The sequence below is a fragment of the Arvicola amphibius genome, chromosome 4, assembly GCF_903992535.2.
Source record: "Arvicola amphibius chromosome 4, mArvAmp1.2, whole genome shotgun sequence".
NCBI classification, from domain to species: domain Eukaryota; kingdom Metazoa; phylum Chordata; class Mammalia; order Rodentia; family Cricetidae; genus Arvicola; species Arvicola amphibius.
The window spans coordinates 25065746-25093218 of NC_052050.1; the positions used below are offsets into that span (position 1 = coordinate 25065746).

The 27473-nt window shown below is 44.9% G+C and overlaps 1 protein-coding gene across 1 annotated transcript in view; it reads right to left on the reverse strand.

Moving 5' to 3' along the window:
* Skap1 (src kinase associated phosphoprotein 1) overlaps positions 1–27473 on the reverse strand; it is a 289170-nt gene that overhangs the window by 218012 nt on the left and 43685 nt on the right. Inside the window, exon 3 of the mRNA XM_038327961.1 lies at positions 11392–11417. Within this exon, the coding sequence (XP_038183889.1) occupies positions 11392–11417 (26 nt within the window). The remainder of the gene's footprint in view (positions 1–11391; positions 11418–27473) is intronic.

Here is a 27473-nt window from a genome sequence, read left to right on the forward strand (position 1 = left end):
TTTGTCCCTCGATCCTAAGTGTCATAAGAATAGGGCGCTCTATATACTCCTTAGTATATTCAATGTCAGGTACCTGTGCTGAGGGGCCCGTCACAGGGATGATTTCTCTATTGTTCTTTTCTGAGAGTCAAACTCAATTTCATCCACGCTTCGTAGAGTGATAAGTTGGGAATTTCTGGGGTCGGAGTCGAAAGATAAAGCAGCTTAGCGTCAGGTGTAAGGTAATTATTTGCCAGCTTTCTGTGCTGTTTGTTTTTAATCCCTGGATTTTCATTGCCAGCTACTGAGTTTCCCCCATCATCCTGAAACAGTGGCTCGGCCACTAGAAGTTGGCTTTTGCTGGCTTGGTTTCAACCAACTGTTGCCGCTCCTTAAGCTTTATGGGGAAGTGAATTAAACTGCTAAAAACTTGCATTGACTAATTCAACTCCAAATAGAGTAGGAGAAAAATGAGCCGCGATGTTCCTCTCGTAGCTCTTGACAGACGGCAAACCAGTCTACTGCTTAGGGACAAAAACAGGAACGGCGGCAATTTTACCAACGAGATGAGAAGGGACAGAAAGCAGGTTGGACATTTTTTTTTCCAGTACAATGAAATAGAAAAGCAAATGACATACAAAACAAATGCACATTTTCTGTTCAATACGTGAAAGACTCGTTAGCTCCTCTCATGTCAGTGTAAGTCACCCCCCTCCATTCCTCTTCTAATTAATTGTAGGTGTGTTGTTATAAAGTCCCATGTCACCTCCAAGCAACTGTGTGTGCTGCATGCTTAGAAACTTCCTGGGCTTTCTATGACTTTGCTGCATTTCTTCGAATAACATACAGAAATAGAAACCAGCATGAAACTGTAATTTTGTTTTTTTATTTCTGTTACTGCTATTGACATTAGAAAACAACATAGGACTTCCTACTCCACTTAGCATTTAGGAACCCGCGAGGCATGTGGCTCCTTCTTTAAACTAATAGATCCTCACTAAAATGCTATAAATAAAGTTTCTTGATCCAAATCCAGTTAGCTTTCATGCTTGGTAGCATTAATATGGCCAGCTCTTCACCTACCTATTTAACACGAATACAGTTCCCCAAGCCGGACTGTGGTAGGATCATCAAAATGGCCACTTATCACTCCTTATTATAACCGTTCAACTAAGCCACTGGACCTAAAGAAATATGCTGGACACAGATGTGATCAGATATGTGAAACGTTATTCACATGTGAGTATATTACCAATCACATCTACAACACCAAAGCTGTGGGGGTGGGGGGATGCAGGGGCGGGGGGAGCTGCCAATACTCACGTTATAAATTACACACCAAAGCTGTGGGGGTGGGGAGGCCGTGTCTGTCAATACTTGCATTATAAATCACACGGCATTTTGCACAAACGCATGCATTAGAAAATGTATGGTGTTTCCCACAGAGCATCTGAGAGGCTTCACTGCCTTCTAAATATCCATTTGGACGTGGGTGGTTAGTTCTTAGGATTAATCCACGTACAGTGAAGGTCTCAAATTCTTCTCCATTCCATACAGTTTGAGCTCTTGCCCATCTTTCTCCTCTTCTTCCATCTATCCATAACTCAATGTATAAATATGCTTCCCCCCCCCCCACACACACACACCGCCAAGGCCCTGGCAGCAAGTGTAATATTACCAAATGCCATTAACTCTGCAGAATGAATGAGAGGCCAGGTGAAGAAAGTTCCCATTTATCATCCTTTGTAAAAGTTTCTCCAACTAGATCTTCAGCGTACAAGTAATCTGAGTTTAAGATCTGAACTTAGTTCTCTATCCTGAAGACACTGCCTTCTGATTACACGACCAGGCTAAGAAAAGCATCGTTAGAGCAGAGCAGGGTAAATAAGAGGAAATAGACGCAATTTGATACTCGCAGAACAATCACTACAAAACACCTGTGAGTCCAGAAACCCAAGGGGCAGCACAGGTTAATAATAGTCTCAAACGAACCCCACCAGGCAGCAGGAAACTGGAGAGGTACAGGCCCGTGAAAGCCCGCTGCTTCTTCCTCAGAAGGCCCCCCCCCCCCCCCCGCTTTTTAAGAAAATGGTTCTTGGTGCAGTTTCCCATTTTAGCCAGTAGGGTGAGCTGCAGCGTGTAGCCGCATCCCAGCTCTTAAAAAAGCAAAGAAAGAAATGGGAGGGAGAGGAAGAGACAGACAGACCCAGAGAGGCACAGAGACAGACAGACACAGAGAGAGGCACAGAGACAGGAACAGACAGACACAGAGACAGAGAGACAGACAGACCACAATATGAATTCTTCTTCCCCCATCACTCCTAGAAAACGATGAGATCTTTAACTCTGCTAATGTTTTGCATAAAGGTACAGCTCCCTGCCATTAACAAATTGGAGGCTGGTAGCAACAGATACAACTCGACAATTGTGTATGTGACAACTCACACTTCCTAACACAAACTGTCCTGTGCAGACTGCCATAGGCCATTCCAGTTTCACACTGACGCATTCCAACCACCGCTGATATCTTCACTGGTACCAAAATGGAACCTGCCGAGTTGGAACGTTTTCAGTTGCAATGAGATCTTGTCAGAATTCAAAACCGTGCGAGCATGTGTTTGATAGTACACAGATAAATATGCCGTAAGACGCACGCATTGATGGTTCAGCAGCTAGGCAACCCATAACCTAGGATTATTGGTTTGCGGTTCTGTTTCCTTTGAACCACTCCGTTCTCTGTTCTCCACTCTTATGGTAAGCTATTCAACCTCACTTCTGTGTGATTGGATTTGCCAGAGACAGTCAGCTACAATACTAAGTAGAATAGCTTGCTGGAGTCTCACTAGATACCAGCACTGGGTCAATGTTCTTCACTATCTCAAGGAGTCCCCAGTATAACGTATAACCCTAAAATGGGTTATTATTCTGAAGATGCTGATGAAGATACTGAAACAACTTAGCAACTTACCCAAAGCCGCAGAAGTGACCGGAAGTGGTAGAGCCAGGCTTGGACAACACCCAGTCTGACTCCTAAGCTCTTGCCCTACTCCACCTGCACCAAGGATGCATGCTTTACAACCAGGATCATTGTCCAAAGGCAAAGCAGCCAAAGGAATGGCAGCTGGCAACTTGAGTTTATGGTAGTAATCAAAATAGAAATTATTGTTATTAATGGTAATAGAAACAATTCCACTCCATGTGGAGATGGGAACTGATAAGGCCACACATGACCAGGAAGGGAGTGGCCTCATTCGCAGCTCAAATTTATTGTTATTGCAATGTTGGGATAACTTTTAAAAATATCATTTTTAGCAAGGGTTTCATGCTCGCCAACTTTGAACTCTCCAGACTTGGTCAGATCAGTGTGTTCATTTTCTGCGGCATTTTCTGTACAATGATGCTGAATCCTGGGTGTTTTGACCCTGTATCATAGAAAATGAACTCAGACGGTCCATACCTAAGTGTGGCTTGGACCCAGCATTTCCGTCTCTGGCATCGTCATGCCTACGTATCACAGAAGGAAGACTCACTGAAAACATAGAAGGCCACATGCACATAGCAATTCTGCTTCTGTTGGTTCACCTCACTGTCTCTTCCCATCATCCCTGCTCTTCCTTCTAAACTAATTACAGCGGGATCTCCGTGTCCATTTGTTAGCCGAGTTCATTCTAGGGTCTATTAGGCTCCATGTCTTACGAAATTTCTTGAAACTATCAGGCTAGTTTGACTCCAGTGTCTTTTGCTAAAGAATGAGGTAGCTGGAGAGACGGGGCTTGCAACTCCTGCAGGGGTCATGAATTGGGTTCCCAGCAGCCACACGGTGGCTTACAACTTCCTGTGACTCCAGTTTCAAGGGCTACAATTCTCCCTTCTGGATTCTGTGGCTCCTGCATGCCCACGGTGCACACAAATTCATGCAGGCTCATACATATGTATATAAATAATAAATTAATCACTTAAGGAAAAAGAATGAGACACTATTTTCAACAGGTTACTGCTTGATCTACGGAAAGTTTTATGATAGCCTGCGGGGGTGGGTAAAGATAAAACAGCGCAGAGCAAAGGATGGCTTGTTAGATTCGTGTCCTGAGACAGTGCAGCAGCTTTTGACACACTGTAGAGAGATCTTTGCGAATAACGCAGATCTCCAGTAACCACCAAGGCTGTAATGGTAAGGTGACAAGATCCCACCGTCCCTGCCCCCGCCAAGATCTAACAGAGATCCCTGTCCATGTGTGCCACAACATACATGTACAGTCCTTAACATACATGTACAATCCTTAACAACGCAAGCCTCTCACTGACGTCAGGGTCAATTCAATGTTTAGCCCCTTGAACCGGAAGTTTCATATGGAACATCTCTCCATAGTTCCCTTTTTTATTGCAGCAACATTAATACAAGCAAAACATATAAATCTCAAGGGTAAGATGCAGCCCTTGGTTATTATGCAGCCGGGGCTTTCTGGTAAAGAAAAGGATACTCCATTATCCTCTCCCTTAAGAGTGAATACAAATGGGCTGTCAATCACCTGGACAGGAAAGCACCCATAGGCGCCCATCTATTCGAGAGACTTTAAAAAGTAATATAAGGCCTCAGTCCTACACAAAGAACCACAGGCAACTTAGGAGTGCTGAGAGCAGGAGAAAGAGTCTTCCCCGGGGGAGACCACACCAGCTGGTTATCTAACAACACAGTTGTTCCTGAAAACATACACACATATGGGTACCATCATACAGACTGGGAAGGTTATACTTAGGAACATAGATGTACATACATATATATGTTATATACATATATATATATATGTATATAACATATATATGTATGTACATAACAACAATTAGTTAAAAAAGGACATGAATTTGAAAAAGAGCAAAGTGGGTCTATGAGAGGGTTTGGAGGGAGGAAAAAGAAGGGAGAGATGATGTGATTCCATTATAATATAATTTTGAAAATAAAAGTAAATGGAGGAAAACGTGTTATTAATAATGATGATGACAATATGAAGCCTAACTAAGAAGGGAGACTTGAATCATGGTCTCTCTGGCCGTCGCCCATTCGCTCTCCAGGAGTGTATTCCACTTTACTTCAAAATAAACTCCACTTATCCTCTACATTAGAAAGTAATTAAATATTTTTTAATGGACCAGGTCGAGGCATTTGTCACCAAGGCTGGATAATCTGAGTTTGATTCCTGGGATCCATACACTGGAAGGAAAAAACTGATTCTCACAAGTTGTCCTTCGACCTCTCTCCATGCGCGCGCACAGAGGGGGAGAGGAGGGAGATAAAAAAAAAATGTGTAATTTAAAACTTTTAAGTTTATGAAGATTTGATTGAGTGATTGATTGAGACATAATCCCATCATGCAGCCCAGGCTGGCTTAGAACATTTGTTCCCCTGCCTCAGTCTTCCCTGCACTGGGACTGCGGGTGTGTAGCACTGTGTCTGTCTAATTTAGAGATGAATTATGATCAGTAGTAACCCTTTCGAGCTGGCAAGGGTGTATTACATTCCAACCAGCTGACACAGGCAAAGAGGGTTCTCTCCTGGCCTCAGCAGAGTCAGCAGGAACCGGAAGTTTGATTTTATGCATCATATAAATCCTCTTGCCCATAACACAGAGGTTCTTCTCCTCTGTTAGTGACTCTTCTGCCACCCTGGTCGCGAGCTTCCTGATGGGCGGGCGTTCTGGGAACCAAAATCCGGTTCTCTGCAAGGGCATCTAGTGCCCTTACCGGCTGAGCACTCAACATTACCTACTCCATAATACACATTTAAAAGGAACATAAAACTCTTGGAAAATATCAGCTTCTAAAAGAAAAAAGATGGGGGCTGGAGAGATGGCTCAGCAGGAGCGCTGGGTGCTCTTCACATACAGAAGTATACCTTCATTTAGAAAAAAATCTATTCTCTTGGACAGTGAGTCAGTCACCAAACCATGAGGACACTAATTGTGAGGTGCATGATTCCACTCAGAAACTGGCCCAGGAGATGCAAAAGAGGGGAAAATATTTGAAAAGGTTTTAAAAGTGATCGCTAACTTTAAAACCAGCTTGTGTGTACATCCACTTCCTACAGACAAACGTGTAAAAAAATGCGGCAAATATGGAAAGGGGGGGAAGCCTGAAACAAGTCAAGGTATAAAACCTCCTGTCAAGACTGTTGATGCTAAAAGTTTGGGCCAAAGCCAAGGGCAGGAGCGTTAGTCCTGTGTCCATTTTCCTCATTAATCCCCTTGGAAAACACGCTGGATGAGTCCCCTTTAAGAAGTAGCATAGATTCGGATAGTCGACGTTTGTAACCAATGCTGGTGTTTATAAAACAGCAGCATTCCAGGGAGAATGGTAAGAAGACACTTAAACAATAAATTACAAATATTGTAAATTCAGACTTTTTCTTACATTTGCAAACACATCATAAATTTAGACCGTGTTTCTTTGTATAAATCCTTCTTAGAGCTGTGCTAAAGCCTCTTGGCATGGCGGCAAAGAGTATTTTCATAAACAGAACTTAGGAAAATCACTGCACACTCCATTAATTCAAAAACACTTCCCTCGGACTTCAAAGGTAATCCTGCCACCGCTCCCCTGAGCGTAAAGATGGTGTTTCCTCGCCGCTTTCATGTTCTGCTGCTTGTCGTTGTCACAACTACATGTTTCCAGTACACGGCGGTCGGGGATGGGAAGGGAAGCGGCGTTCGCGCTCTCGGTTCGGCACGTACCCGACGCTGTACGCGTACGCGCAGCAAGCCCGCCCGCTGAACACTCCCTAACGCTTTACCAGGAAGAATTGTGCTGGCGCTGCCTATCAACATAGACCTCGCAGGGTCGGGTTCAGGACAGGAGGTTTTGTGCCTCGGCTTCTTTCAGGCATTTCCCCCTTTCTGTATTAGCTGAATGCAAGACCTTGCGTTCCTTAGATAGACCAAGCGGGCCTTATATGTGAGGAGTGTTTCTACCGCCTGAGTGCTGGGATTCCAGCGATGAGCTCCCACGCTGGACTTTCTCAATGTGGCTTTATGAAAACATTTTCTCTTTACACTTTGCAGTATTTGTTTCTGTCAACCTATATCTTTAAAAAATCAATTTACTTTGACTTGAATATAGGTGTTTCCCTTCAAAATATGTTTTTTTTAAAAAAAATTATTAAGTAGACCTAGGTTCATATTATAATGTCCTCGAGAGGCTGGAGTGATGGCTTAGTGTGGTTAAGGGTGTTTGCTGCTTCTTTCAGGGGACCTGAGTTCAATTCACAGCAATCAACTTGGGTGGCTCACAACCACCTATAACTCCAGCTCCAGGGTATCTGACACCCACCGTGACCTCCATGGGCACTCACACTTGTGTATGTATGCACACACGCACACATGCACACACGCAGATGCACGCACACGCATAAGCGATGTCGCAGTCCGTTTTACCAACAGCCGAATGTGAATGAGTGACCACTGAATAAAATGATGTTGTTAGCCAGGCATGGTGGCATACGCCCATAATCCCAGGATTTGGGAAGTGGAGGCAGGAGGATCATGAATTCAAGAGCGTACTCAACTACATGGTGAGTTCAAGGCCACCCTGGACTTTGAACAAAAGGAAAGAAACAAATAGCAAATACATAAAATATGACTTGTTATACGTATTTATAATAGTCACACAAGGTTGCCTAAATTTTTCATTTACGTATTGTGACACTTGTTTTAGACTATGAGTCCCCCGGTGGGAAATTCAGCTAATGTTCAAAAAATATTTTGGTGGCAATACGTTTTGATTTATTGAACTAAAACTGTCAATAATGAACCCATTTTATAAAAGGAGAACGTGAAACAAAATGAAGGAAATCGCCTTGTGCCACGACTTAAAGTGATCTTGCCATCAAATTCGAAGGGCAAAACAGATGGCTACTTAGACAGCCAATCAATGTCATCCTTCAGATTCTGACGGCCGCAACACAAACAACTCCCCAGCACATACCTCACAGCTTTCCTTTGTAACTAAAGGAAAATTTAAGTTAAAAAATTGTTGTTGTTATCAGTTTGTTTATTTTTGCTGGATACGTAGTTCATGCCAGGCTCTGGATTCAGCCTGCAGCACCATGCACACGATGATGATGATGATATGATGATGATGATGATGAAAAACAAGAAGGAAAAGGAGGAGGAGGAGGACAGGAGGAGGAAGAAGACAAGAATAGTTTTCAAAGGAAGCAAGACTTGTATTATTGAGGTTATCCCAAGTCCTAAAACTGAGCCTTCTTATGTTGCTCAGTTATATTCAACCTCATTAAGAGAATGTAGCAGGTAAGAGAGCTTGCGTCAAGCCCAATGACCTGAGTTGAATCCACTGAACCCACATGGTAGAAGGAGAGAACTACTTCCAGGTCGTCCTCTGACCTCCAGTGTGGCACATGTGTGCACACATGCACACACACACACACACACACACCCCAACTGACCAACTGAGACACTTGGAAAGGGCACTCTCCAACCTCTTGGGCTGCCTGTAGGCTGTGCAGGGTACTCCAGGATCTGTCATCCAGGCTTGGGTGGGCTTTGGGGACACAATGATGTTTGAGTGATTTCTGTGCCTGTAAGTAACCCAATAAACCTCAGTTTCACCAAGTTGGACTTTGGTGGTATCCATACTTTGGTCTGTAATGGGCTCCCTATGTGGGGTGAGTAGACAGGTGTGTAGTGTCTCCCCAGGAGAAGTTTTGTCTCACGCAGATGCGTCATTGAAGAAGGTGACCGCGAACCAACAGTGTGAGGGTGAAAGTGTGTGGGGAGAATTAGCATTGTTATTATAAACTCACTGCATTTCCCTTTATTTACTAGTCTGGTGTGCTTACGCTCACTGATCTCCGGCAATCTTGCAACGAGACTGTAGCGCACAGTGATGAAGATGATGGGATCTGGGATAGATAGGGGATCTCCTAAGAGAGTGATGGCGTGTTCTGAAATACGTGTCAATGGCTGCACAATTCAGTGAGTATACTAAAAGCTGCTGACCTGTACACTTTAAAAGGATAAATTTTATCATATGTGAATGATATCTCAATAAAGTTGGAGGCCAGCCTGGTCTACATAGTCAGACCCTGTCTCAAAAGGCAAAACCAAGCAAAGCTTCTGCCAGTTTCTTGTACACCCCTGTTCTCTTCATGCTGTCCAGATAGCACCTTGGGTAGACCAGTTGTTCCCACCCATCACACCAGCTTCTGAAACACAGGAAGTTAAGAACTAATCCACCGATAAGTAGAAGCTGTCCCTCCCTCACACCACGTCTGTAGCAGAAGAAGCAGGACTCCAGGCTCTCTGGCTGGACATTCCTCAGTGTACTTCCTAATGAGCAAAAGTTTCGCTACATATTTTTCCCATCATTGTCCTTGTGTGTTGGATGTGATGGAAGTACCGCCATTCTAAGAATCTGAAAGCCATGCCCTGTGTTCAGTGCCCGAGCCTCTCCTATGCTGCGCTCCAAAACAATTTTCTCTTCTCAGCATATTTCTAGACCGTGTTTCTGACACTCGTTCTTCACTTCTCCTTAGGAAATTAGTTCTGCTCCCAAGCTCTGCTCGTTTCTGACATTTGGCCACCATGCCCTGCCCCTTGTGGTTTTTGGTTAACGTCTGTTAAGCCCTGAACTGTAGGGTACGTCTGCAAATGTGTAGCTCACCCTTTACAAAGCTGATGGCTACGTTATTGTGCATTGTTCTCTATGGCTCCATCTTGGTTCTTGGTGCAGTCACACCAGGTCACGTGATTACACAGAAGACTGACTTTAACATATAGGAATTTTTTTTTTTTTTTTTTTTGGTTTTTCGAGACAGGGTTTCCCTGTAGTTTCTAGAGCCTGTCCTGGAACTAGCTCTTGTAGACCAGGTTGGCCTCGAACTCAGAGATCCGCCTGCCTCTGCCTCCCGAGTGCTGGGATTAAAGGCGTGCGCCACTACCGCCTGGCTAGGAATATTTTTTTAAAAGGCCTTTAAAACATATTTTATATTAAAACATGATTTTTATATTTATTAAATCTGGCTTCTTCTGGATACGGCCTATGTTGTGAGTTTCAGAACAGTCAGGGCCACAAAGAGAGAGCCTGTCCCAAAACCCCAAAATATAAAGATTAAAAAAATAAAGTTTGCTTTTAAAGAAAGTCTTATGTATACCAAAATATGTTATAATAAAATATGAAGTAGGAAACTAAAATTTTAGTAAAATTAATAGCATCTGGGCTAAAGAGGCAGCTCAGGTAAGTGCTTACTGTGTAAGTATGAGGACCAGAGTTCAGATCCCCAGCACCGCTTCAAAACTTCAGGCTCAGCAAGAGACCCTGCCCTCCATATATAAAACAGATCAGTTAAGGAAAACACCCAAGGTCAACCTCTGGCCTTGTACACACACACACACACACACACACACACACACACACACACACACACCCTAGTACATCACTCAACACTACGTTCCTGGAAGCATTTGGACTCAGCGAGATAGAGCACATAGCGTGAGTAAGACAGTAAGTGGTACTGGAAACGGACTGGTTTTTAAAAGGTCATGGTGCCAAACAATTCATAATTCACTCCATAAGTGTGATGAAAAACTCTGCAATTCTCCGAGAAAGCGAAAACCTCTATGTCTCCTAAGTTGAGATAAGGAACAGTCGGGATGCTGCGGCTGCATCTTCAGCCGGAACACAAAGAAGAGTGAAGGCGGCTGCTGGCGCTGCACGCACCCGCTCCGAGTATCGGAAGTTTCGAAAACATCCCAACTTTGAACCTTTTACAAATGTGTTCTAATCTCATCCTTTATTTTTAATTTTGCACACAGCTGTCTGGCGTGCTTTATAGAATCATGCCAGATGCTGGGTTCATCAAGAAAAGGCAGGGAAACAATGGTCGGAAAGCAATTAGAAGCGCCAAGGCTGCAGCGGGGCTCATATTAAAATGCGAGAGCACTGTCCTGGTGGGAATTCCAGCACGGCTCCACTTCTGACATTTCTCTGCTGCCAGACAGTCTGTGTGGAAGGACACTGGGATGGAGGCTAGCGCACTAGAATTTATTTCTGGGGCAAATGAAGGATTAGCCGAGTTGGACCCCGCCCAAGGATTTTATTATGGTCTTGGCCACCACTCTATTTGTAGGCTGCAGGATCCTGTTGCCATCTAACGAAAGTCAAGGAATAAAGGCATATTGTTGCTCTGGTTCAGTAAAATAATCCAGCAGCCATTCAAGGCATGGTGCCTCTTGTTGCTAAAATAGCAGCTTGGTGGGGGCCCAGTGGGGTGAGGGTTAATTAAACACTCCACTGGCTTTGCTCAGAGAGGGCCAGTGCCGCTCTTTGGAGAGATTTAGAAGACACAACAAGATCATCTACACATTCTTAATATAAAACTATGTATGGAAAAGGAGTACTCACCTTGGGGCTGAAAATCCCAGCAGTACCTAAAATAAAAGAAGGAAGAGGGGAGATCAGTCAAACTCGAATGTTTCAATTGCGGTTCATACACCAGGTCGGTAGACCTTGACCATAAAAGCCAAACAGTTGATCATCGGGCAGAGCGTGGCTTTGTTTAAGAAAAGCAAGTCTTGCCCTTGGTGTTTTTAAGATCCTTAACGTCTTAAAAGCTCCATCAATGTGCTGCAACAGCTAAGCAAAGTGCCTTTTAAAAGTGGAAGTTTTAGAAGCTGGAGAGATGGCTCAGTGGTTAAGAGCTGCTCTTCCGGAGAACCTGGGTTCAGTTCCCAGCACCCACGTGGCGGCTCACATCTGTCTGTAACTCCAGTTCCAGGGCTTCTGAAACCCTCACACAGACATACATACAGGCAAAACACTAATGAACATAAAATAAAAATAAATTAAATAAAAAAAAACCCTGGGCCTAAGTAGGAAGGAAGCCCATGGTGTCTCACAGTTTGAGCCAGATGGTTCTTTATTGAGACATCTGCCCTGTGAATTACAGTACCATTAGCGCCACTGGCCTGGGCAGCAAATACCAGTGATGTTCCTATAGTTAGACTAACCCAAACGCCAGTACCAAGAACACAACCTCAGCTGTGCTCACAGCTAAAGTGGGCAGGTGAGGCGCAGACGTGTGAGACAATCAGAGTTGTCTCACACTGAAGCAGCTGAGTCAAGAAATGAAAGCAGCCCATGAAATCCATGGTACCTTCTCCTTCCCTCTGGCTTGTGAAATGATTGGCAGGACTGACACCCCTTGGTACCGAACAGCCACGATAGAGAAGATGGCTTGTAAATCACGTCTGTGGAACCTGACTCACCCCCCACCCGAGACAGAAGCAATGTCACTTACTGTGGTTACCCACAAAAACCTATTTAGTGCCTTCCCAGGAAACTTACATTATTCTGTATTGATTTTCCTCCAGGGTACGGCCACTTTCTTCCTCTCGACTTGGCCCTTCCCATCAGCGTGCGCGCTCTCATAAAATGAGGCCCATCCTCCCCTCACCATTTCAATCTCTCCACCTCCTGTTCCATTTTCTTCATGGCAGAGGGCAATATTCGAAAGCCCCCTCTCCTCGCATCCTCGTCTCTTCCCCTGTATACACCACTGGGTTCACGGTGACTACACCTTAATTCTCTGAACAGACTAAAGCCTTCCACACCACTAAGCAGGATGGATACTTTTCTGTTCTCCTCTTAGCCTCTTGGGAATCTGTATCTGAGGCTTTCTAGGAGGAAACTTACATGTTTTTAATTGAATTCTTAATCAAGCCAAGAGAGCCCATAACTGCAGAAGGTTCAGGGAAAGGCCATCCTTGGGTGGCAATGATGTCTTCCAGTGTGGACAAGAGTAAAATTAGGTTTGGCTGCATTAGGAGGATGATCATCCTAATGCCCAGACTATTTCTCTACCACTCCCCAGAACGGTAGAAAACGGAGCAGTGGGAGGTCAGTGGGGAGGAGGGCGCCATAAAACAGAGGTGGCTTGGGGGAAGCTATCAGAGAAGAAGAAACCGGAGCAGAAAGCCAGGGTTTGCTTTCCCCAGACCCACCTGCTCTGACACTGGGTGAAAGGAAATACAAAGTAACAGGTTAGAGAGAAGGCTTAGGAAGGAAAAGGAGCCCGGTGGAGGAGGAGGTGGGAGCCGCTTGGACATCCAGAAGAAGGGATATCCACATGCGTGTAAGGGTATGTGTGCACTAGAACTGGCAGACAGCTAATTCAGCTGCGTGTAATTGTGAAGTGGGCCAGTCTCCGCCCAGCACCGAACAGCTGACCACCACCCCAAAATGCCTTCCTGTGAAATATAGTCGGATTACTTTCTCTTCTCATCGCTGTGACAGAGCACATAACAAGAAGCAACAAGGAAGGAGACATTTCTATTGGCTTATGGTTTGAGGGAATACAGTCCATCTTGGCGAGGGAAGACACAGAACCAAGCAGCAAGTGGGAACAAAGGGTGGCTGGCGGCACCAAGGCTGCAGCTGGAAAGTGGAGAGCTTGCCAGGATACAGCCAGGACTGGAATCTTCCAGGGATGGCTCCCTAGTGCGTTACTTCTACAAGCCAGGCCTCTTAAAGGTTCTTGTGATCTCCCAACAGTGCTAAAGCTCTCGGGCCTGCGGAGGACATTTCATATTCATATCAAAGCAGCCAACGGAGCAGATCGTTGGACACATGAACAATATTCCAACTTCCGCTCCTTCCCATCTTCTCTTGATGCATTGCTCTAACACCCAAGTCTTATCGAGACTCATCCTCTAATTAAACATAGAAGAAATGAGGGGCTGGGCAATTAAAACGCTGCCTGCTCTTCTAGAGGACCTTGGTTTGATTCCCAGCACTCACATGGTGGCTCATAACCATCTATCACTTCAATTCCTAGGGATCAGATGCCCTCTTCTGGCCTCTTGGGTATCAGGCATGCATGTGGTACACAGATACACATACAATCAAAACACCTACACACATAAAATAATAAACAAACAAGGGTGCAAACACACACAAAGAGACACACACACACATACACTTCTTTTTCCAAAATGTTAATGACAACAATGACAAGAGCTTTACTAACCAATATTACTCTGATTTGCTGGATCAGGGTTATGTGGGAGAAATCAAGCCAGGAAGTAACAGTATTTTAAAAGGCTAACTCTGAGTAAATTGTTAAATAAGCCTCTGTGAGTGTGTGCACATGCACGTGTGTGTGTGTGTGTGTGTGTGTGTGTGTGTGTGTGCGCCCCTCCTTCTCCCACTATCCCCACTCCAACATCTATTTTCAGTTCCCTTCTCTATCAAGTCCAGGTTTCTTGGTTTCTCTTATTAATCAAGAAGACAGGGCATATTGTAAATTCACATAAATGTAAGATTATGCTTCTGGGGTGGCTCACACCTTTAATCCCAGCACTTGGGAGGCAGAGGCAAGTAGATCTCTGTGAGTTCAAGGCCAGCCTAGTCTACAGAGTTAGTTCCAGGGCAGCCAGGGAAACACAGAGAAACCCTGTCTTGAAAATAAATAAATATAAAATAAAGTGCCTCTTAAAATTAAAAAAAGAGTGTGCTTCGGCCAATAGGTAACTATAACATAAGACGGTCACTGCAGAGAAACACTCCACTTAACAGTAACAAATGAGGATGCCATCTGACATAATTGATACCGTTTAGTAGAATCAACATTAGTTTTGATAATTCTGTGATATGTGTAAGTTTAGCAAGGTAATGTTACATCTACCGATAACAACAGTTCTCAGGGGGAGCAAGGAAGGAAGCTCCCGACTTTAAGGACAACTCAGCTTCATACGAGACCCTGCCTTAAACAACAACAAGGGCTGGAGAGATGGCTCAGTAGTTAAGAGCACTGGCTGCTCTTCCAGTAGACCCTGGTTCAATTCCCAGCACCCACATAATGGCTCATGACTGTCTATAAGCCCCATCCCAGGGGATCGGTGCCCTCTGCTGGCCTCTGTAGGCACTAGACATGCCCATGGTGCACAGCCATGCATGCAGGCAAAATACTCATGCACATAAGCTAGTAAGACAATACTTTAACAGCAAAAACAAAAAGACGAATCGATTCTAAGGATCTAACTAATATATAGTGCATGACTCTCATCAACAAAACTACATTAGATACCTGAAAATGGTAAAGAGTAGATTTGACACATTCTCACAATGAAGGCAACTTCAGGAGGGAGGTGGTGGGTGTGCTAATTAAAACGCAAGCATCTCACAACGCATATGTGGATATCAAATAATCGTCGACTTGCATATTTTAAATAATGTTAATTATTAATTTTTGAAAAACCTAGTGAAACTTCCGTGTTGAACTTGGTGGGAGTGAGCGTTACTTCCTTTCTTTCCTATCAAATCTTTTCTTCTTTGCGTCCTCCTCTAAGTATTACTACAATAGTCTAAAAGAAGTTTGCTTTAAAAACGGGAACAAACACAGCACAAACACACTTACTTCCCACAGAGGACATTTTGTTTTGGTTTGGTTTTGAGACTAGTCTCACATAGCCCAGGCTAGCTTCAGACTCCCTGTGTAGCGAAAGATGACCTTCAGTTACTGATCCCCCTGCCTCTGTTTCCCGAGTGTCGGGATTACAGGTGTGTACTACCATACCCAGTTTTATGCTGAACTAGGGAAACAAACCCAGGGCCTTGATTGTGCTGGGGGGGGCACTCTACCAACTGAACTATATCTCCAGCCCCAGAGGGCACTTCTAAAAGAAAACTATAAAATATCAGCAACAACTATAATAAATATCAGCAATGTCAACCTTTAAGAAGGGGCCCCCGCTTATTCTCTGCTGGACATATTTGAGGTCTTCATCTTGTCTGGTTATACATACCCTGTGGCTGGAGAGTTCTGTGCTCTTCAGGAAGTTTTTAGTTAAACCCCTGCCAACCCCTTCTAATTCTTATACTTCGCTCTAAAGACAGTCCTTTATAAGCCAGACAACTCAACAAATCAGGAGCTAAATGTTTAAAGCCAAGATACAAAAACTGCAAAAGAAGTATAGAGAAGGAAACACATTATGAATGCACACACAGAGTTACAGCGCACACACACAGAGCTACGTCTAGTCCAAAAGCCTCCGAGAGTTCCCTATCGGGCCTGGGTTGACAGATAACACACACTTCTTTAATCTCCTCTTTGAACCTTCAGCTCCTATAGGAAAGGGAAGCTATCACTCCTCTGCAACAGCCACGCTCAGCCTCACCAGGTCCACGCAAATGGAACTCGGGACTGAAAAGGAGATAGGACAGCGTGAGCAGAGAGAAGATGCTGTGCCAAACGGGTGGTGATTATTTTCACATTCAGTCCAAACAAGGCTGTCTTCGTGCTTAGCTGGCCTGCAGAACAGTCTTTTCATTTTCTATGCAAAGACTAAAATACAGGTATGGTGTGGGGCTGGAGAGATGGCTCAGCAGTTGAGAGCACTGGCTGATCCTCTAAAAGACCCAGACTTGATTCTTAGCACCCACAAGGTGTATCACAATCATCTGTAACTCCTGTCTTGGGCGATTAAACATCCTTTGTCCTTTGCTGGCACTAGGTACGCAAGTAATACACAGACATATATGCAAGCAAATCAATCATATGCATATAAAAATAAATTTAAAATGCATGCATAGTAAAGTTTGCTATTCGGGATTTTTTTTTTTCAATTAAAGATATTGGCAACCGAGCTTCGGTTTGAGGACAGGTGCAGCAAATAAATAATAGTGTTCGTGGTGTTGAGGGAGACCAGAACCCCAGCAGTAACCACAGCGGTAGCAATGGTAAATAAAGAAAACAGTGCTAAGATCTGTTCTCTGGATAGCTGGGACCTTTCCAAGCACTTCCACAAACTTTTCAGCATGCTTCTTTTATTATTAAGCACATTTTAAAAACTAAAAACATGGAAACCAAAAGATGAAATAACTAGTCTGTGATATTAACGAGGCAGACAGTTTCCAAGCCTAGGAACTGGTGCTCCACCCCGTGTGTGTGTGTGTGTGTGTGTGTGTGTGTGTGTGTGAGTGTGTGTGTGTGTGTGTGAGAGAGAGAGAGAGAGAGAGAGAGAGACTTTAGCCCAGGCTGACCCACAGTTCACTATGTAGCCCAGGCTAGCCTTGAATTTACAGAATTCTTGCCTATTGTGGGATTATAGGTGTGTGCCAGCACACCCAGCACAGTAATTGGTTTCTGTGCAAACATTTTAATAAGGAACTGTAAACATGTTCTTCTAAATTGCCAACTTAATTCACAGGATGCATTACTAGATTTCTGCCGAAAATGGAGCAATTGACTCTAAGCCATTAGTTTGGGTCAGGGAGAAAGCGGTCAGATTCTTGACCACAAAGTCAAGCAATAAGCTTTGTTATGGGGAAAAGCTACTAAGAGCTTTCATCTCTTGACCAGGTAATTAGACAGATCCTGATGCAGGAGGTAGACAAATAATTTTAAGTACCCTAATATTGTTGGAACTACCTCTGAAGGAAAAATAATTCCATTTTCTAATTATAATAAAATAATGTACAAACTCGGTGCTTAATGCATGCTAAGCATTAAGCTTTGAATACATTTCACATATTTTATTTAATCTTTATAGCAACCTTGGGAAGTCGGTATATTATTAACTCCTTATTTAAAACTATCCCTCCCTCCTACCCCCCACCTAGCCCCCCACATGTGTGAGTGCAGGCATGTGGAGGTCAGAGGAGGTCTGGGGACTTCCTGCACTTACCGTCCACCTTTCTGTTAAGCCAGGCCACTTGTTTTTCTCATTCTGTTGCAGACTCCAGACTAGCTGGCCCTCAAACTTCCAGAAATTCCTGTCTTTATGGCCCGTCTCTTTGTAGGAGTACTGGGTCTACAGAGGCATACACCGTATCCAGCCTTTGACCTGGGTTCCAGGCAGAAGAGCAAGCACTGTGCCCACTGAGCTACCCACTCCCACCCCAATTGTCTCCATTTTACAGATGGAGAAAGCAAGACTCAAGGAAATCAAACACTGGACTACAATGTCCCGGTTGAAGCTCTTAAAATCCACATCAGCTGCTTTCTTAGTGGCTACAATATAAAAGCGAATCCAGCCCTTAAGGGAAGTTACAACTCATTGTTCAGACAGCCCGTTAGTGTTCCAGGATAGTGAGCTCACGGGTATTCAGAGTCCACAGCTGGTTTGCAGAGACCTCTAAACTCCATAAAACTGAGGGAAGGCAGTAAGTAGATTCTCTGTTCCCTTGGTGAAAACTCCATAGACTTCAGCTATGACAGCAATTCCTTCATCTCCCGCCAACCGTCAAAAGGGTAAGAAGACAGAGGAGACGGCCTGGCGTGTAAAATTATTGCCCTGTAAGCCTGGAACTCCCCGGATAAAAAAGTGCACATCTGTAACCTGGCACACCTACAGGGAGATGGGAGGTGACGAGAAGAGAATTGCCAGTGGGCTAGCCTCGGCTATGCAGCACAGTGAGAGAAACAATAAGAGTCCCTATCTCAAAAACAAGGCAGAAGATAACTGACTCCAGAAAGTTGCGGGCTCACCTTTATACATCCACTGTGGCATGCCCCCTGTCTACACACACACACACACACACACACACACACACACACACATACAAACTAATAAATTTTTTAAATGATGAGATGCATGGGGTTAGACACAAACAAGACTACACTGACATTATAAAACTAGCAATCCAGAAAGGTCAACATCTGGGATGTTACAAATTTAGAACATCTAGATGATTGGGTTTTTTGCGACCGAAGCATTAAAAAATGTTATTTTACCTGGGACTTAATATAAGGCAGAGCATGCCTTCCCTGCCTTGATAAACCATCTGCTTACTCCAGTCTTTCTTAATGATTGAGGGATGCTCAAATTCGAATTTCCTTTTCATAAGAAAGCACCGGTCCTTTCTGAATGTGTAGGCTGTTTGCGATGCTCACTGTCTAGGGTTGCTCCTCAGCCCCTCTTGAGCATCTCTTCCACATGATGACACCCATCCACACGGATCACAAGGACTACCACTGACCGAAGTACTGTTCTGGTATCGGGGATGGACTCTCAGAATCCAAGTGCACACCTAGGTGAGCTGTGCTTCAAGGGCAAGTTGATAAGACTAACAAAGCCCCTTGCAATGACCTTGAACGTTGAATGACGGGTAAGACTGATTCCACGCCCAAGAAAATGACTTCGCTGAACAGCAGTTAAGTCTGGGCATCCACTTATTTCCTTAAGCTCTTCCTCGTTTGGAAAGGAGCCCTTTGAGTTCTCTTTCTGCTGTCAGTGTCCCAGAACCACTGCAGAAAGAATGATGAAGTGGCAGAGGGTAGTGTGGCCGTTGACACCCAAGAGCAGAAATGGAAAAATGGCACCATCTGGTGGAAGTATCCGGTGGAGGCATCAGAAGCCTGGGACCCAGGGGTCCTGACACCAACCTTAGACAAACACAAAGGCCTGGGACAGAGAGATGATGTGTTATCTGGTCCCACCTCAGTGCCACCGAAGGTACAAGACTTTGTGCCTACCTGTGAGGAACTTGGAATCTTGTCCAAAAGATAAGATGAAGTTACATATGGAGAGGTGCCAACTTTAAATAGTAACAAATCTGTGGTAACGAAAGGCAATATATGTGCATCTATTTCTGGCAACAGAAGGCCCTGTCATAAGATGGTCCTGGGTTCTTTGGGGAAGTGTAATATTTCTGTGATCCTGAATCTATACATATAAGCTTTAGACGTTCACCCCAGACAACAACACAATGTTCCCCAATTCACGGAAGATCATGGTCACAAGTGACATTATCTGATACTGACAATATAGCTCACCATGACCCTCCCAATTTTTAAGCCCATCCCTAGATAATAACAAAGAAACTAAATAACACCCTGTTTCCCACTAGAGTCATCTGTAAACTTTTGCTACATGCAGCTACCGCCATGGCCAATCCAAAACCTGCTCTGGGGACTGGCAAGATGGCTCAGTGGGTAAAGGCACTTGGGGGACAAGTTTAATGGCCTGAGTTCTGTCCCTGGGACCCACATAATGGTAGAAGGAGAGAACTGCTCCTGCAGAGTTGTCCTCTGAACTCCACATGTGTCATAGCATACATTTCCCCTCACATCACACACACACACACACACACACACACACACACACACAAATTCAATAATGGTGGTCCAGTCTGGATAGGAGTAGTATTAATGAGCCAATGACTCTGCTCTCTGATATAAAATGGAAAACCCACGCTCTAGTTCTTTCCCTACTTCCTAGCGTGGGACTAGTTCATCCAAGGAGATCTCACTCGTTTGCCCTCCCGGCTCGTAAGACACAATGAGCTATAATTCACTGAAGTAGTCAAAGAAAACTGCTAACTGGATACAGTGTGGCCAAATTAAAGTCCACAACATCAGATCGGGATTTAGGTTCCCTGCCCCTCCCCCCCCAACTAAAATATTTATCATGGTGAGATTTTGTCCACTGAGGTCAAATCTGGCAGAAACACACAACATGCTTGGGAGGCAGAGGAGTGTGAGACCGTTAAGCTACTCAAGAAGGAGTTGAAAAGGCAGGAGATTGATTAATGAGTGGGAGACAAGCCATGGGCAGATGGCCCAGAAAAATCAGAGACACCTCTGGTTCTACGCCCAGGTGCTGGAGACAACACGGGATGCTCACGCGGGATGCTCACACGGGATGCTCACGCGGGATGCTCACGCGGGATGCTCATACGGGATGCTCACACGGATGCTTACACGGATGCTCACATGGGATGCTCACGCGGGATGCTCACGTGGGATGCTCATGCGGGATGCTCACACGGGATGCTCACACAGGATGCTCACACGGATGCTCACACGGATGCTTACACGGGATGCTCACGCGGGATGCTCACGTGGGATGCTCATGCAGGATGCTCACACGGGATGCTCACACGGGATGCTCACACGGATGCTCACACGGATGCTTACACGGGATGCTCACACGGGATGCTCACACGGGATGCTCACACGGGATGCTCACACGGATGCTCACATGGGATGCTCACACAGGATGCTCACACGGATGCTCACACAGGTAGCACTCTGGCTGATTATCATATTTTAAACTTTGTCTCTGTGATTTTTGTCATCGTTGATGGCTGGATACTTGATTTTATTTCTGGAACCAGATAAATTCACGTCGACCACCAGGACAACTTGCTGTGAACAACTGCCACCTGTAGGACACTGTGACTGGACCCTAACACTCACCAGATTTTACAGCCATGAGGATCTTTCTGATCATTTAACTTAGCCTTCACCTTACAGTTGGGAAAGTTATCCAGCTGCACCTCAGGTACTGACTTTTTACCTTCCTGCTTAAGGAGCTTCCCTGCAGGATGGAATGGTTTTTTTAATCTCATGGAGGTCAGAGGAGGTGGGTCCCTTGGAGTCGGAACTAGAAGTGATTGTGAGCCATCTGATGTGGGTGCTGGGAATTGAACCCTGGACCTTTAGAAGAACAGAGCATGCTCTTAACCACTGAGCCATCTCCAGCCCCCACCACAGGAATTTACAAGTCTATACTGTGTAGCCACCTTATCTTATCTTATCTTGTGCAGAATCAGGCACAAGTTTAAAAATGGGCTGCTTGTTTGAAAATGAAGTGGTTGCTATAAAAAAATCACTTCAAAATCTTCTTGGTCAAACACTACTTACTAGCATATATTCAGTATTTTTCTTATTATGAACATGGCTATATCATTCACCTGGTGGCAACTGTTACACACACAAAACATTTCAACTTCAACCTTTTGGAACTCATCCAAGCAATCCACGTGTGTATCTCACTCCACTCCACTCTAGCTCAGGAATGAACGCTGAGTTCATTCTCCCCATCACCACAAGGTTAATAAATGCCTGCTATTTGCCATGAGGGACAAAGGACACAAAAATCTCAAACCTGGACCAGTTCGTCTAAAACGGTCAAATTGTGTGGAAGTTGTGTGATTGATCCAGAAAATCAAAATGATAAAAAACTGAAACCCAGAAGTGCCCGGGCCTGGATAAGGCCAGTACCTGTCATTTTGCTGCAGATAAGGAATACTGAGGTCAGACAGAAGCAGCCGCCTAACGGGATAGGGGAAAGGAAGGTCGCAGAGAGGGCAGGCCCAGGCAGGCTGGTCAGTAGAGCAGATGGCAGAGACCAGCTTCACACCCCATAGCGGATATGTTTAAGGAAGGGGCAGAGCAGGATACTGGATGAGCTCTGACCCAAAAGCCTGTTGCCCTCTGGTGGGAGCTGGCACGATGAGGTGAAGGTGAAGGGACTAGAGGTAGACACTAAGGGAGATGGAGGCAGTTGCCGACCTGGAGCCTGTGAACTAACAGCCAAGCATCGTTAAAGTGCTCACCTGTGATCGGAGACGGTAGAGATTTCATTACATCATTGTTCTCTGGCCCCCGTTAGCTGCCCAAATGCAGAAGCAGAGAAGTTGGACAGCTGATCCTATCAAGGTTCAGACCTTTCTAGGCTTGTGAGGCAGAAGGACAAGAGTGTATGGGAAGACTGGAGAGACAAGCCCTGGAGCTCGGGCTGCCCAGGGAAGAAACCAACAGCCCGAGACTTGACAAACAGTGTCCGCTCTTGCTGAAAGGTTTAATATTAGTGAAAATGTTCAGAAGCAAGAGAGACTATCAGTCAACTCTTTTCTGGGGACTTCATTCCAGAAGTCCCCAAATCTCTCCTGCTGCTGTGTCCCCTATGCCAACGTTTGACATCACCATCCACCCAACTAGAACTAAGAATCCTTTTATACCTCTTTCTCTATTGGTTTGTGTATCCATCAGCCACCCAGCCTACTTCCTTGCCATCCTTTTAACCCATCTCTGCAGACACTGAATCCATTTATCTGAGTCCTCAGAATGCACCACCAAGTCCAGTATAGCCAGATATTCTATTGGTCCATCTGCCCTCATCCTTCTGACTCTTCAATGCTGATAGAAGGTTACTGTAGCAGCTGTGAAGAGCCAAGGCTCTCCAGAAGGTCTGCGGGGGAGTCCTGGCTCTATCTTTTAATAGTGAGAGCTGAGATACAGACTCCATTTCCTCACCTTTAAGACAGACATAAACTAATCATCCCTGTTTCGTATAATTCTTGAGAACTAACAGAGGCAGTCCTCATGGAGAACATCACACCTTGCACCTGGCGGGCTTCTAATCAGCATCAGCTGTTCATGTCATTAACACCGGCATTATTCTAATGACCTCAAAGGCTCTTGCTTCAAATCCTTCAACGCCTCATCCCAGCTCTCGGGGAGCAAAGTCTCCCACTCCCGTTTGTGCTGTTGCACGCTGCTGCCGTCACGCCTTTCCCTTTGTGCCTCCTTCCTCTGCAAACACTTGCTGGAGCTCTGCGGCCGAGCCCAGTCTCCTGTGTTAGCACAGCTGTGCACTCCATCCCACAGCATTATAATCTCACATGTCCTCGAGCTGCAGGAGGAAGTGGCACAGAACGTGTGTTCGATAAATGCTTGCTAAGTCAGAGGCACTGAGAGCTCTCTGGGCTCCAAGTAGCTGTACAGTACATGTCAGGGAGAGAGGACGGCACCAGAGAGGCCGTGCATCCCAAGCCACGTATAGAGTAGGCAAGAGCATAGATTTACTCCAAATAAGATAATGTTTTTTTCCTTGAGCTACTCACATAAGACAAGGTGGGGGAAGGAAAAGCGTACGGTAGGAGGAAACTAAAATCAAGACTGCTTTGCTAAATTAAAATCTTCATCCGGTGGCTAGGTATAATGACTCACCCTTGCAATCCCGGCACTAAAGTCAGAGGCTTGACAAGTTCAAAACCAACTTGGGTTCTTTGATTTGAAGACTCTGCCTCATAAATAGATAACTAAATCCTCAACGCAAGCAAAGAGGGTTTTTTTTTTTTTGATTATTTGTTTGTTTGCCAAAGTTTGGTTTCAAAGACTAAGCACAAGATGACCAGCAAAAGCATGCTTCAAAAGACACGACCGAAGACACATCAAAGTGGCAAGTATCCGATATATAAATACTATCAATTTGGTTCCTCATTAAAAGCCTTCACAAAGAAAATGATTTAATACGAACGCTAAGGCTACTGACACAGATTAATTGGAAAATAACAACAGACTTCTAATTAAAGACATAATATTATTTCCCTCCCTCCCATTTCACGAAAATCTGAATAAGCAAGCAAGAGCAGACCCCGAGAAGCAAGCTTTTGTCAGTCACCAAAGAACTGCTGAGACCCTCGTTAAAACTCCCATTCCTCTGGACACACGTTCTTTTGGTCAAGAAGAGAGACGTCCATACAAAAATTCAGAAATCGTTTTAAAATGATTTCTCACAGTTCACCTCCATTCACTCCAGCCTGCTTCCTGATTTATCTCCAGTCTCTTTCTTCCTTCCTTACGTGGTTCCACGCTGCTCATCATTCTTCCCCATTGATTTCTTTGGACAGAGCTATAGCAGTGGGCGCTAGACCCTTGCGTCAAGTCTCAATTCTCTAAATCATAAAGAGTGGGACAGACTTTGATCTAAAGACTAATGAGCACAACTAGGTTTGTGGCTGTATCAATGCAGGCCAGAGGCCCCTGGTGGTTCGACCACAATCAACCAGTCAATCTCTGGCCTTCCAGATCTGCCCTACCTTTGTGGGATTCGCTGCTATCAGAAATGTCATGAGACATTGCCAGAACACTCTGAACACAAAAGGCAGTGTGTAAACACATACTCAGCCCCTTACCCCAGAAGGTTGGCATGCTGTCAGCGGCCATCTGGTAAAAACTTCCCCACAACCATCCCCAGGCAGGCACACGAGAGTTCTTTCTCACCAACAGTCTCTGCTGTGATGGACCCCTCTCCACGCCTTCCCTTTCATTGCTAAAAGTCAGTTGGGGACTGGGGGACTGCTGTGCAAACATGAGGATCAGAGTTCGGGCTCCAGAACCCCCACATAAAACCAGATGCAGTTTGCACATCTGTAATCCCAGCATGTCCCTGGGGAGATGGAAAGTGGAGGCAGGAGGATCCTCAGAAGCTCATGAACCAGCCGGTTTGGTACGTACTGTGGCAAACAAGAGACTGTTTTAAACACGGTAGAAGATGGGGGGGGGGTCTAGACCCAAGGTAGATTCAGCTTAGCCTGTTCTGGTTGCCCTCTGACCTACAAACATGTGCTGTGACACATGCGTGTGCACACATGTATACACATACACATGCATGTCAATTACTGGCCTACTAAGAAAATTTCATCTATTTTTTTTTTTTTATCTTTTTTGTGTTCTGAGACAGAGTCTCACTATGTAGTCCTGGCTGTCCTGGAACTCACTCTGTAGTCCAGGCTGGCCTTGAACTCACAGAGATTCACCTACCTCTGCCTCCTGAGTGCTGGGATTAAAAGCATGCACCGCCACCGCCTAATTGCTAAGGAAATTTTAAACAGGTCATCCTAGTTCACAAATAAGCTATATTTCAAGAGTTCGTTTCCAGGTGTTTGGACTTTGCTTTTTGAAACAAAATAATGGATGGCAGTAAGGTGTCAGGGCTGGATTCAAAGATCTAGTCAATTTTCTTAAGAAATTTGAAGCACAGTAAACAATCTTCTACCTACAAGTCAATCACATTTCAAAAGCTGACGTGTACAGTCAGCCGTTTGGAATGTATCTGCCTACAGACACAAAGGTCACCAGATGCTGTCCATTGCATGCTACATATTACATATGCTGTGTTTTACATACCCCATTAAAGCCCGAAGGCAACAAAAACAGTAGCAAAGGAGATTTTTCTCATTTTTCCTGGACACAGAACTCAGAGAAACCTTCGACATCTTTCTCTTTCCATCTCCTGCCTCTCAGTGGCCTCAACCCTGACACCAAAGACCCCAACGCAGTCCAAAGCTCTAATAAGACACCTTTCCCCGGCATACCCCTCCCTGCACCCTGCTTTACCCCCAAACTCTCCATGATTGGATTCCACCTGTCTTCTTTGCCACGTTTCCCATGATGCGTTGATTCCCAGCCACGCCTCATGGTCCCAGCCACGCCTCACCTCCATCTCCTCATCTAGGGAGATGTTATTACTGTGTGCCATGTGTCTCACCAAACCCCCACACCTTCACCTCGGCCAGCCTGTGATGCCAACTCCCTGCTGACAGCCCTTGGCCCAGAAGCGAGCTCCTTCTCTGAGTGTTTCCCGAACTACCTGTCTGTTCCCTTTCTAAAGCCTTCGCCTCAGTGCATCCTGAATTTGAGTTACCCGTGCATGCTCTTGTGTCTTTTCCATCTGACTGTAAGTCTCTTGGAACTAACTGTTGAGTACCTATTACTAACTGGTATCATGTTAGACACATTCATGTGCGTAACAATGACCCTACAAAATAAGAGTCTTATAGATGCATTTGGTCTCTCTTGCCCCAAAAAGCCCGATTGTGTTCGCCACAGAACCACTTTGTATATTGTACATGCTCAGCAAACTTTTGTTGAGCCTATGGATGAATAAACTGGTATTGTTTGTTTATGATGTTGACACCGCACACAAGTAATATGTAAGCTTGAGCAAGCTGTACTTTTCAGAAGTGACTGAACAGTGCCAGCTCATTGTTCTTGTTATAAAGTAACCGAGTCTCAACAAAGACGGGACACGACCTGGACGGAAATCCCAGTCCCAGAATCCCGTGCTGTGCAACCCTGAACACACGAGTTGCTTCTCTGAACTTCAGCTCTCTCCGTCAGCCGGACAGAGACTCTGACAGTGCCCACCGTGTGTCTGTTGTAGAGACTAGTTAACTGGTGGGAGGTTAGACCCAAGCCTGGTGCCTGACAGCGAGCTGTGGCTATCTGCCTTCTGGGCAGGTGTGACAGCCTCTGACGTCTTCACTCTCCTTCCTCGTGCTGAGCCTCAGCGTATCTAGCTCACATACATAGCGCTCATGAGTGTGAGCTGACACACTTACAGCCACTGACGTTTCTCTTTTCTTCGTTCTTTTAGAATTTGGGAACATGTTGTAGCACAATTTAAAGAAAGTACTGGAGAGATGGCTCGGGGATTGAAAGCACAAACTCCTCTTGTACAGGACTTGAGCTTGGGTCCCAGTCCCTATGTCAGGGAGTTCGCAGCAGCCTGTAACTCCAGATCCAGGACGGCTGACATCTCTGGCCTCTGTGGGCACCTGCATTCATGTGCACACACCCACATAGAAGTACACATAAATACACATAATTATAAGGACATTTTTAAAAATCTTTTTTTTAAAAAAAAATGAAATGTAAGACAAAATATAGGGAAATTTTACAAATCTTCAAGTGTTTCATTTCCCAGGCTCCAGCCCATATTTCTTCCTGTGCCTCTTTTTAATTAATTTACTTATTCTTTGATAATTACACACACATATACAATACATTCTGGACAGACTCAGCCCCTTGTTCTCCTCCAATCCCCACCAATACTTGCTCCCAACAAGTTCCCTTCCCGCTATTACGTCTCTTTTGGTTTGTGAGCCACAAGGTTTAGCCAGGGCCTCCTGAG